Source organism: Oncorhynchus nerka, linkage group LG6, assembly GCF_034236695.1.
Source record: "Oncorhynchus nerka isolate Pitt River linkage group LG6, Oner_Uvic_2.0, whole genome shotgun sequence".
NCBI classification, from domain to species: domain Eukaryota; kingdom Metazoa; phylum Chordata; class Actinopteri; order Salmoniformes; family Salmonidae; genus Oncorhynchus; species Oncorhynchus nerka.
The window spans coordinates 59,375,618-59,389,143 of NC_088401.1; the positions used below are offsets into that span (position 1 = coordinate 59,375,618).

General features: G+C 41.6%; 1 protein-coding gene across 5 annotated transcripts in view; it reads right to left on the reverse strand.

Moving 5' to 3' along the window:
* adad1 (adenosine deaminase domain containing 1 (testis-specific)) overlaps window positions 1–13,526 on the reverse strand; it is an 83,158-nt gene that overhangs the window by 10,773 nt on the left and 58,859 nt on the right. For 3 of the 5 annotated variants that reach the window (XM_065019749.1, XM_065019748.1, XM_065019746.1), the window contains exons 1-3: window positions 8,785–8,911; window positions 4,883–5,003; window positions 18–191 (exon numbers count right to left, since the gene is read on the reverse strand). In XM_065019749.1, coding sequence (XP_064875821.1) covers window positions 18–183 — 166 coding nt within the window. In that variant the 5' untranslated portion in view covers window positions 184–191; window positions 4,883–5,003; window positions 8,785–8,911. Of the gene's footprint in view, window positions 1–17; window positions 192–4,882; window positions 5,004–8,784; window positions 8,912–13,526 lie in introns of those variants that run through there. The other 2 variants (XM_029662205.2, XM_065019747.1) reach the window with 2 other exon arrangements.

Consider the following 13,526-nt stretch of genomic DNA (forward strand, 5'->3'; position numbering starts at 1 on the left):
CATTTACTTAAGCTTACAATTGGTGTTGCATGCCGGGTCAAATAGGTTTTTGTTCATTTCTGAGACAGCCGGAGACACATATGCCACTGCCAATCCAGGTGGGGCACAAATATTTTTCTTGAGGATTTGGGCAAAGCTGGCACCCCTAGAACCACGAAATGATCCACCTCGAGTCCAAGCCATCTTGGAAACTGTAGAAAAAGAGTAACATGTTATTCATACATAGCAGCCGTGTGTTATTTTCCCAAAGTTGGTCATAGGGTTTTGCACTGGACTGCAAACAGGCCTCGCCCAACTTCCAGTAGCCTGGATACCAGTCTCTGCTCTTTTGCTCGTTATTGAATTGTGATGGCAACTGACACTAGAGGGCAGTATTTACACATTTTTGAAGTTGTTGGTAAGAGAGAATAGCTATCTAGTTGGAATGCATTGCTTGACTGCCATGCGGGCGATAAGCAAAAATATATTTTGCAAACTGCAGCACCCCAAATGATTCGTTCTCAAGTTTGTTTGTTGAGCAGACTGTAGGTTTAAGGTCTACAAAGCTGTCTCCATTAGAGGTCCAAATAAAGTTTTTTTTTTACAGGTCAACCGATTATAATATTTCAACGCCGATACAGATTATTGGAGGACCAGAAAAAGCAGATACCGATTAATCGGACGATTTACACATATATATATATATATATATATATATATACACTGCTCAAAAGAATAAAGGGAACACTTAAACAACACAATGTAACTCCAAGTCAATCACACTTCTGTGAAATCAAACTGTCCACTTAGGAAGCAACACTGATTGACAATAAATTTCACATGCTGTTGTACAAATGGAATAGACAACAGGTGGAAATTATAGGCATTTAGCAAGACACCCCCAATAAAGGATTGGTTCTGCAGGTGGGGACCACAGACCACTTCTCAGTTCCTATGCTTCTTGGCTGATGTTTTGGTCCCTTTTGAATGCTGGCGGTGCTTTCACTCTAGTAGTAGCATGAGACGGAGTCTTACAACCCACACAAGTGGCTCAGGTAGTGCAGCTCATCCAGGATGGTACATCAATGCTGTGGCAAGAAGATTTGCTGTGTCTGTCAGCGTAGTGTCCAGAGCATGGAGGCGCTACATCAGGAGACGTGGAGGAGGCCGTAGGAGGGCAACAACCCAGCAGCAGGACTGCTACCGCCACCTTTGTGCAAGGAGGAGCAGGAGGAGCACTGCCAGAGCCCTGCAAAATGACCTCCAGCAGGCACAAATGTGCATGTGTCTGCTCAAACGGTCAGAAACAGACTCCATGAGGGTGGTATGAGGGCCCGACGTCCACAGGTGGGGGTTGTGCTTATAGCCCAGCACCGTGCAGGACGTTTGGCATTTGCCAGAGAACACCAAGATTGGCAAATTCGCCACAGGCGCCCTGTGCTCTTCACAGATGAAAGCAGGTTCACACTGAGCACATGTGACAGACGTGACAGAATCTGGAGACGCCGTGGAGAACGTTCTGCTGCCTGCAACATCCTCCAGCATGACCGGTTTGGCGGTGGGTCAGTCATGGTGTGTGGTGGCATTTCTTTGGGGGGCCGCACAGCCCTCCATGTGCTCGCCAGAGGTAGCCTGACTGCCATTAGGTACCGAGATGAAATCCTCAGACCCCTTGTGAGATCATATGCTGGTGCGGTTGGCCCTGGGTTCCTCCTAATGCAAGACAATGCTAGACCTCATGTGGCTGGAGTGTGTCAGCAGTTCCTGCAAGAGGAAGGCATTGAAGCTATGGGCTGGCCTGCCCGTTCTCCAGACCTGAATCCAATTGAGCACATCTGGGACATCATGTCTCACTCCATCCACCAACGCCACATTACACCACAGACTGTCCAGGAGTTGGCGGATGCTTTAGTCCAGGTCTGGGAGGAGATCCCTCAGACCATCCGCCACCTCATCAGGAGCATGCCCAGGCGTTGTAGGGAGGTCATACAGGCACGTGGAGGCCACAGACACTACTAAGCCTCAGTTTGACTTGTTTTAAGGACATTACATCAAAGTTGGATCAGCCTGTAGTGTGGTTTTCCACTTTCATTTTGAGTGTGATTCCAAATCCAGACCTCCATGGGTTGATAAATTTGATTTCCATTGATAATTTGTGTGATTTTGTTGTCAGCACATTCAACTATGTAAAGAAAAAAGTATTTAATAAGAATATTTCATTCATTCAGATCTAGGATGTGTTATTTTAGTGTTCCCTTTATTTTTTTGAGCAGTATATATATATATATTTGTAATAATGACAATTACAACAGTACTGAATGAACAATGAACACTTATTTTAACTTAATATAACACATCAATAAAAATCAACTTAGTCTCAAATAAATAAATAAACATTCAATTTGGTTTAAATAAGGATAAAATAAAGTGTTGGGGAAGAAAGCAAAAGTGCAATATGTGCCATGTAAAAAAATCGAACGTTTAAGTTTCTTGCTCAGAACATATGAAAGCTGGTGGGTCCTTTTAACATGAGTCTTCAACATTCCCAGGTAAGAAGTTTCAGGTTGTAGTTATTATAGGACTATTTCTCTATACCATTTGTATTTCATATACCTTTGACTATTGGATGTTCTAATAGGTACTTTAGTATTGCCAGCCTAATCTCGTGAGTTGATCGGCTTGAAGTCATAAACAGCGCAATGCTTGAAGTACAACGAAGAGCTGCTGGCAAATGCAGGAAAGTGCTGTTTGAACGGATGCTTACGAGCCTGCTGCTGCCTACCACCGATCAGTCAGACTGCGCTATTAAATCATAGACTTATTTATAACATAATAACACACAGAAATACGAGCCTTAGGTCATTAATATGGTCAAATCCGGAAACTATCATTTCGAAAACAAAACGTTTATTCTTTCAGTGAAATACAGAACCGTTCCGTATTTTATCTAACGGGTGGCATCCATAAGTCTAAATATTCCTGTTACATTGCACAACCTTCAATGTTATGTCATAATTACGTAAAATTCTGGCAAATTAATTCGCAACGAGCCAGGCGCCCCAAACTGTTGCATATACCCTGACTCTGCGTGCAATGAACACAAGAGAAATGACACAATTTCCATAGTTTAATATTGCCTGCTAACATGAATATCTTTTAACTAAATATGCAGGTTTCAAAAAATATACTTCTGTGTTTTGATTTTTAGAAAGGCATTGATGTTTATGGTTAGGTACAGTCGTGCAACGATTGTGCTTTTTTCGCAAATGCGCTTTTGTTAAATCATCCCCCGTTTGGCGAAGTTGGCTGTCTTTGTTAGGATGAAATGGTCTTCACACAGTTCACAACGAGCCGGACGGCCCAAACTGCTGCAGAAACCCTGACTCTGTTGCAAGAGAAGTGACACAATTTACCTAGTTAAAAGAAATTCATGTTAGCAGGCAATATTAACTAAATATGCAGGTTTAAAAATATATACTTGTGTATTGATTTTAAGAAAGGCGATGTTTATGGTTAGGTACACATTGGTGCAACGACCAAGCTTTTTTTGCAAACGCGCTTGTTAAATTACCCGTTTGGTGAAGTAGGCTGTGATTCAATGATAAATTAACAGGCACCACATCGATTATATGCAACGCAGGACAAGCTAGATAAACTAGTAATATCATCAATCATGTGTAGTTAACTAGTGATTATGTTAAGATAGTTTATAAGATATGTTTAGTGCTATCTAGCATCTTACCTTGGCTCCTTGCTGCACTCGCATAACAGGTAGTCAGCCTGCCATGCAGTCTCCCCGTGGAGTGCAATGTAATCGGCCATGATCGGTGTCCAACAATGCAGATTACCGATTGCTATGAAAACTTGAAATCGGCCCTAATTAAAATTGGCCATTTCGATTAATTGGTCGACCTCTAGTCTCAATCACACCATTCAATAATGAATTCATTACATTTCATCGTGCAAATATGTATTTTTCCTTCTCCATGCTGTTATTGCTGCCTGCAGAATGATCAATTACACACCGGTAGTGTCCATCGCCCCAGCCTGTCTGGCACTGTTTCCCTGCAGTTCTGTTAATAACGGTGAGGGCAGATGTTCAGCAGGTGCGAGCGGAGAACAGTGTGTGCCAGCTAGTCCTAAGGAGGCCTCCAGTACACAGCAGGTGGGAGCCACACCGTGTGCTAGCTATCTAGCTATCTAGCTAGCACACAGCAATGGCCCCCCGCCTTCCACCTACTGTGTGCCTGAGTAGTTAGCGGTGGGGGCAACACCAGTAGACAGTGTCCTTTGCCGCTGCCTGTCGGGCATGGTTTTCTCCAGTACACAGCAGGCGGAGGCGACACGGTGTGCTAGCTAGCTAACTAGCAAACTATCGCACAGTGGAGCTAGCTAGCACACGGTGTCGCTCCAGCCTCCCGCCTGCTGTACTAGTGGGAGGCGGCCGGTAGACAGTGTCCTTTGGATCTGTTAATGATGGTGAGCGCAGGTGTTCGGCAGTCGGGAGTGAAATTACTCAAAATACTTTTATTTCCCTTTTGACTCAAAGGGGCAATGGGATGCTTGAGAGGGGAGGTGTTCATGAAGGAACCAATGACGTACAATAATACCTTTCAGAGTTTTGGCAGTTCCATCTCACCAACAAAACAAAAACAAAAACGTACACCATACGGCAAGTGAGGAGTGATGGGTCGTTCGCGAACGAGTCGGCTCTAAGAGCCGGCTCTTGTAGGTGAACGTTGGGAGCCGGCTCGCATATCAGAAGAGACAAATCTATTTATAAAAAAATTAAGATTTAAATTAATAGAATTAACTAATTCAAAGAACGAAAAAATTAAATATAGGCCTAAATGCTCAAGCGCACACACATTCGTTCTGACTGTCTGCTCAGACTAAGTCTCACCTGTTGTTCCTGTCAATCAGACACGCAGTGTCAACCAATGAACCAAAGATGCGTGAGGGAGGGCCGAGCCAACTCACTCACTGTCACACACTTAGCAGCCGAGGAGAGCTAGGAAGGACAGCTGTGAAAACAACAGCTGGAAAATGAGTCGGAAGCACAGTAGCATTTGGATGCATTTTAATAATGTAGTCAATGTTAGAGCAGTTTAGAATTTGCCAAAACAAAATCTCATATAAAGCCTGTTCTACGCACAACCTACACCAGCATATGCGAACTGTGCACCCAACTGTAAAGCTAGCTGTAGCGGAGGGTCGAGAAACTAGCGGGCCTGCTAGTGATAGAGCCACCACCTCCACACGTGTAGATGTATCCACTCAGTCAAGTAGGCCTACTCCGCAACCCACAGCAACGCAGGCTTCTATGGACCAGTTTATGCCAAAGTCTATGTCTGTAGCAAAACAAGGCCAAATTGATATTGAATTGGCTAAAATGATTGCAACCGATTTCCAGCCATTTTCCATCGTGGAGGACGGAGGTTTTAGAAATTATAGCAATAGTCTAAATCCAATGTACACAATTCCACTTTCAAAATCACTTATTCCACAACTGTACGAGAGCACACAGGCTTCAGTGCGGGAAAGAGTCCCAAAAGCTACTGCAGTTTGCCTTACCACTGACTGCTGGACATCAAGGGTAACCACTTCTTACATGTCGGTTACATGTCACTTCATTGAAGACTTTTCGATGTCTAGCTGGACAAATTGAAAGCAGCTGTGAAAGCAGCTGTGGAATAGTTCCACAGGAGCACAGTAGGTGCTGAAAAACTCAAGTCTACACAATGCCAGATGGGCCTAAACAAGACTGTAATATAAGATGGAATTCAACATTTTATATGTTGAGGCTGTTTCTTGAGTCAAAGGATGCCATCATCTCTACCCTGGCCATTGTCAATGCACCTATTGATGCTCTGACCCAAGAGGAATGGGAGGTGGATGAGGTGTACAGAGGCCTGGAACCCTTTGAGCAGGTCACTGTGGAAATCAGTGGAGAGAGGTACGGTAAGCAGTTATTACTACATCATTATTTAATCCTGTATTATATATGTAAATGAGCAGTAGATGAGAATGTACTATCAGTAGACAAAACATGAACCTGAACTAATAAGTTACTGGTCTCTCTTTTCAGCTATATGACAGCCTCAAAAATGATACTCCTGTGTAAGGGTCTGCAGCGAATCACAGCCAACCGCCAGAGAGAAGCAAAGTAACCACAGGACATGTGACAGAGTTGATGGACACCCTATGTTCATCAATGTACAGAAAGTTCCACAGAATGGAATATAATCACGTGCTATCAGAAACCACTGCACTTGACCCCAGGTTTAAGAATGTAGCCTTCAGTGATGCCAGAACGATTGATGAGGCTCTTCAAAGAATAACCTCAGCAGCAGGGAGGGACAGCCCCAGCAGTCAGCTGGCTCAGGCACCAGGGCAACAGGAAGAAGAGGGATCAGATGGAGCAGAAGCACCAGCAGTAGTGCCACAAACGTCTGCTGTTTGACGAGAGAGCAACCCGGGATGCAGCACGAAGGAATCGCTCAGCAGATGCCATAATGGAGGTCCGATCCTAATAGAAGGAGCCCCTCCTCCATAGATCTGCAGATCCTCTGAGCTGGTGGAAGAACAAGGCCTCTGTCTACCCACGGCTATCTAAAGTCATGACAGGGAGACTCTGCATAGTGGCCACATCCGTTCCCTCTGAGAGGGCCTTATCGAAAACGGGACAAATAATTACTGAGAGAAGACACCACATCAGGCCCTCGAAAGTGAGGCAGCTTGCATTTCTGAATGCAAATCTCTTATAAAAGCAAAACATGGTCAGCATTGCTGTGTGCTGCTGGTTATAACATGGCAATAAAGAAGAGAGAGAAAAAAAAAGAAAAAAAAAAAGAAAAAAAAGAGGGACCAGTTTAATGTTTTAAGTGGGATGCTGCAGTTTTGCTAATTGTTATTTATTTTTCTTTGATATGGTGCAATATTATATTATGCTGTTCAGATTGTGTTCGTTTTGAATTGTTACATTTATATGCACTTTGTTGATATACAGTAAAAAAGTTATACTTTAAATGCAAATGTTTAATAGCATTCTTTTTCATAACAAACCAATGCATTTTCAAATACATTGTGGTTAAGGTAGAGTATGATTTAATTTAATAAGAATTGTTTTAACACCAATCATAGTCAAACTATCACAAACTGTTTGACTTGAAAAAATACAACCTTTTTTTTTTTTTAAAGAGCCGTTTGGGAGCAAAAGGAGCCGGCTCACTGAAAAGAGCCGGAATGCCCATCACTAAAGCATAACACAGTATAAAAAAAAACTGAAGTCAGGGAAAGAGGTATCCTGCACATTTTCAAGTTAAAAGTCTACATTCTCTATTAATCCTCAGTTGAGTTTACTTCACATTTAGGTAGCGAATGCAATGGATTTGTTTGCCAGCGCAAGTCTGGACAGCATTAGCTGTATTATGCCTAAAACAGTGAAGTTTCAGTCTGCTAGGTGTATCTCCACAGCATGGGCATATCTCTGGGTGACGTGGACATCCCCATGCATCCACCTTATCAAAATATGACTAATTCAATATTGCACCATCACATTCGCTGGGCTCCATCTGCAATCAAAACCAGTAGTATCTACCAGGAATAATGAATCATAACCAGTAGTATCTGCCAGGAATAATGAAACATAGAAGAATAATTGATGACTATATGAATTACGTATGACCACTGTAGTCTTTGACACTCAAAATATATTTTTTTAATCGACTATTTTGATATATATTTCATCGCTAAAAATCTTGCCAAAGCATATTGTGTAAGAGGGGTTCATATGAATTTAAAACAATTTTACATGATTTATATGAAAATCAGTCATGGACATATGGACATTGAAATGAACAAGGGAGAGGTTAAACGTAGACTAAATCTGGCATAAGCTTATTTCCACACTTTACAATAACTATGTTGTAGTGGTCTTAGGTAGTCTCCAAATAGGTTATTCCCTCCCATCGCGACAGAGCTTGTGATCTCCATACAGCACCACGCGCCTTCGGAAAAGCACCCCTCAGCCTCAGAAGATGCCCTTCTGGAGGCCTGCAGCCATAGTCATTATACCCCAATGTAGGCCTATTTGCCTACTAGACAAATAAAGTGCAGAGCATTCATGATGCCTGAAACTCATCATTCCAACATATTTGATTTAATTCATCCTTCATTCAGTTCAGTCAGTATGTCATCTATTCAGTCATATGTCCGAGTTGCAAAATAAACTAAATCAAAGAGAATAGAACAGTCTTATCCATTTGTTTATTATAATCCATGTGTGTATTCAAAATTATCTAAATTCTACAAAGTTCTTCAGCCTATCACTTTAATAATTAAATGTTTAATTAGGCCTATCCAGAAAAAGGAAGGTCTAGCCAGGTGCCGGTGGCGCGCGTGCAGCCCCGGTAAAAAATAGTCGCGAACTGCACATCACTAGAAATTACGCGTGACGGATCTCAGTCGTCATTAGGTAAACGCGGCCTATGCAGTAGCTAGTCATGTAGTTAACGCTAGTTACATTACTGCGTCTCTGCGTTTACAAACGGTATCTACCTAGCTAGCACGTCGTCAAAATCAAATTCAATTTGCTGATAGCTAAAACGTGTGTTGACTATGTAGCGAGTTAGCCAACATCTTGTAGAACTGTGTGAAGCTAGTTATTGCACGTGGGGATATAGTTAACGTTACTGTAGCTAAATAGTTACTTGGCTAGGTACCTATTGACAAACATTTCCAAAATAGTCATTTTATACTAGCTGATAACCAGCTAGCTAATTCAAAAACAGCACCTAACGTTACCTGCTGTCTTGAATGTCAAGTGCGGCTAGCGGGTCAGTCACTCAGCAGATTCTGCATGAATGCAGTTGAAATTTTAAAGGATGCAGGTCACTGATAGGTTATTTCTTGAGTGTCGTGTCAAAACATTCCGAAACCAAGGTGAATGCAAATTAGGGCACTTAACGTTTTTGCCAGGCGTTACATATTTTTGGGCCATATTCCCAAATATCTCACTTGGGATTTGCGTTAGAATTTAAGTAGTATCAACATGAGAAAAAAATAAATATATATATATATATATATATATATATATATAGTAGCATGGAAAAATGTTTGACCCAGGAAACACTGATGTTCATCTCCATTCATAGATTCCAGCTGAGGGCTAATTGAATGGGTGGCCAATGTGGGGATTGTGTTTGCCGGGGTGCCAAGTCTGTTTGTACTCTCTTGGCAACTCCTTATGGATTTTTTATTCCAAACATGTTTAGTTTGACTATGACAATTGAGTATGCAAAAACACAAACCTGTCTGGGATCAGGCTATGATTGTGTGTCTGCCAATATGATTTTATCATTTGCCATTCATTACAGAAAGGGACCATTTATTTTGCCATAGTAAGTCATTGATTTTCTTCTGATACTGAATGCATTATTGGACCTTTGTGCTTGTTTTGTGTGAAGAGCTTCAAGCCTACTATTTGCAACTCTGAGACTAGAGGGCAGTATTTACACATAAATACATGACTACATTTGAACCCTTCTGTTTCAATACCCGTCTACAGTTTATAACAAATATCTATCTACCTTTTAGAAAATCTAACAATTTACTGTGTTCAATATGTAATGCAACTGATGTGACAGAAAGTCATTGACACCCTATAATTTTACATTTGGTGAATGTGAACTGTAATTCTGCATTTGGTGTCTGAGTCACATCATTAGATGGCCCTAGAAGCCAATCCCTCAATGTATTAAATGACATGTGTGATTTTGGCAGAAAACTATCCCTAGTTTATGAAATTTGTTAGCAAATTCATAATCTTTCATTTGTTTTGATGGATGACCATAGATTAGGGAGTGACACATTTCTATCAGAGAAATACAGAAATATGCCATTAGCCTCTGCAATGCCCCTACCATAGAGTGCCCTCTCCCCAGCTCATGTTTGCCCTGACAGCACCCCCTTGTTGATAAATAACAGCACTGGCTCTCCAGCCTGGAGCAATCGCCTCCAGCTGCAGCTCCCCAATGCTCCGTCTCCACAGCAGAGATTGAATCTTCCCCATTCATTAGACTAAGTGGATGAGGTTCTCTAATAGGAGCTCCCTTCCCCTCAATAATTGTCGTTGATTGGCATAAATTAGACCCTAGTTGCCAGACGAGTGATTCTCGACGACGATAATCCGATTCCCAACTCAAACTAATAGGATTTTAACTTGGGCTTGGCCTAATGTCCGTCTGCAGACCCTGGCTGTGGCCCTGTGCCCTAGCCAACCAGTGCCCTCTGGATCATATCTGTCTGTGTGTGTGTGTGTGTGCTGCTGTGTCGTCCTTCCATGTGCACAGATTGCCAGTCGTACTCTGCCCTTATGACTCATTCCCAGAAAGACATACAAAGACATTAAATTGATAGGAAATGTATACAGGTTATAGTCAGAGACAGAACATGGGAAAAGCCTGAGGTCTTTCCACATCTGACTCAGTGAGGGATGGGATACTCACTTTGATTGAATTCCAGGAACCCATCATTTAACTCAAATTTCCATAAAAAGTCATATATTTTTTACACATGAACCTAATATGCTCCCTTGGTATCCCTGGAATGTCCAGGACAACATACCTGCTGCTGACCTTGTATACTGTAACTAGTGAACAATTTACTGTGTAGTAAATACTGTTGAGTGGCCAATGTCAATTATTCTTGAATTCTCCCTCAGGTGATGGGCAGTGATGTCAGTTAGGCCTAGTTATAAGCAGTCCATGACTCCAGTTGAGATTGTTCACTGGTCATGCCAAGGTTGCAACACTTGATAAGTGATGAATGATGAGTACTTTGAATTTGAATGTAGTAAAGCCTTCACAATGCCTCTATACAAATCCTGTATAAGCAAGCAAATTATATTCCGTTTAAAAGGGTGAGAAAACAGGTTGTTAGGGTGATTTGACAAATGTGGCATCTATGCTAAAGTGACTTAATGCATGCTAAGTATGATGCAATGATCATCATACTTATGTCACATGACATCAGGTAAGCCACTTGAAGTGCTTTAAGCTTCTGCAGAATATCAGTTGGTACTGTTGCCACATTCAACAAATCCCCCCCAAAAGTGTTTAATATCACATCTAGGTGAATTGACTATGATTCTAGCTCATGTATACTATATTATCCTTCCAACATGGCACTTATGAGTGGGACCCGTTTGATGTCGAAAATCTTGTCATTTGGTTGATAAGGGGACATCGGTGTTACTACTAAGGCCTGGTGTCTAATGAAACTCCACTCCATTAAGGCTGAATCAGACAGATTGCTCTCCTGGAGAAATGAATTGAGTTTTTTGTATTTGAGAGATCATTCTCCCTCCATTAACTGCTCTTTATCCCCTCTCTTCATCACAGGGAAATCAGGTTAGGCGGCCATGATTAGCTGGGGTGGCCTCCCTTTTTAAGCAGTAATTGGGTTTGGCGGCTCAGCTGATAGTGCCATTAGGACCAATAAAGGCTGGGCTTGGCTCATCGAGTGAAACAGATTCTTCACGAGCAGATGGTAGACGGAGTGGAGAAGGCTCGGGGCTCTGATGTATTGAGGCTGTAAACAAAGTTTGTGTAACCAAAGTAGATTGGAGTGCCTTGTTGCTTCACCAGGGCACCTCCCTCTACTTCTTAGGTTTTCCAGGAGCAGGGTTGATGGGGGACATTTTTGTTACTTTGTATTGATGGTATCATTATACAACTTCCTCAAGTATTGGTTGGTCATTGATGCATAAAAAACAAGTTTTGTTCTTTATTAATATCTTTGACAGTTGTTCATGCTGTAATTTTCACCCATTTCTATACTGTAGATCGACAGGTGGATGGGTGATTTCTCAACAGACGACTGGGGCGTGATGGTGTTATATCTCACAAGCTGAACCATTGTCCCAATTCAATCATTGTCAGATTAAGGAAAAACGCACTGCGGGTTCACTAAGAATGTTTATACTGTAGCAGTGGTGTTAAACGAGTTAAAACTGACTCCACATCAGGGAAGTTACAGTTTGAATGCCTTGAACAAGAGTACATAACCATTAAGGCACAAGCCCACCTTCTGGTAATAATGATGACTTAGATGATTCCTTGGGCCTTCTAAGACATGCAGTAGGGGTAAACTAGAGGCCATCTGAGAAGGTGTTTCACTCTCACTGATAAGAACAAATGTTCTCAATTATGCTTTCACTACTACAGTCCTCTGAAGCCTATAGCAATTCAATCCAATAAGAATCACTCTTTAGGTGGAGCCCAGTGAATGAGCTCAACACCATCAGTTGATAACCATGATGCATTATTTACTATTAGCAATGGAACCTTAATAACACCAAATTGTTTATTTTTGGTTGAACAATGTGAGGTTATGTGTGTATGCAATTAAATCCAAGGAAATAGTGGACATTTCTTGAAGGATAAATCTGCTACCAAGCAATGTTGATCAGATCATGGTGCAAACCCAATAAACCGCATTACCCAGAAAACAACATAAGAGTGGACATTACTATTTCGCCTGTTTCATGAGTTTTTTTACAGCACAGTCGGTTTGAATTTACTGTGGTTGAATATGTCGGACCAAGACATACATTATACATATCAACAATAATCGGCAATCGATCCCTCTGACTATCGCTTCCTATCATCTGAACACAGGGAAAGGTGAACTTGCCAATTCCGAGAAATTCGCAGCAGATAACCTTACGGCGTCTTGGACTTTGTCCTAAAGGAAAAGGTGCATTAGTGGTGACTTGCAGGCTGAAGGGGACGGGGCTTATGGGAGATTTAGACGTGGGCTTGTGTATTATGTGGCGAGTCAAAGCTGTGACCGCCTCCCTCTTACAGTATTTCTCTTAAACACTATTCTACAGGACAGACTGAGTTCTAGACTGAGTGAATAAATACTATACTATAAGACAGTCTGAGTTCTAGACTGAGTTAAATACTATACTATAAGACAGACTGAGTTCTAGACTGAGTTAAATACTATACTATAGGACAGACTGAGTTCTAGACTGAGTTAAATACTATACTATAGGACAAACTGAGTTCTAGACTGAGTTAAATACTATACTATAGGACAGACTGAGTTCTAGACTGAGTTAAATACTATACTATAGGACAGACTGAGTTCTAGACTGAGTTAAATACTATACTATAGGACAGACTGAGTTCTAGACTGAGTTAAATACTATACTATAGGACAGACTGAGTTCTAGACTGAGTTAAATACTATACTATAGGACAGACTGAGTTCTAGACTGAGTTAAATACTATACTATAGGACAGACTGAGTTCTAGACTGAGTTAAATACTATACTATAGGACAGACTGAGTTCTAGACTGAGTTAAATACTATACTATAGGACAGACTGAGTTCTAGACTGAGTTAAATACTATACTATAGGACAGACTGAGTTCTAGACTGAGTTAAATACTATACTATAGGACAGACTGAGTTCTCCCACAGATTCTTTCCCAGAATCCTCCCCACGTAGTAAACTATGGCAGTGCCTGGTAATA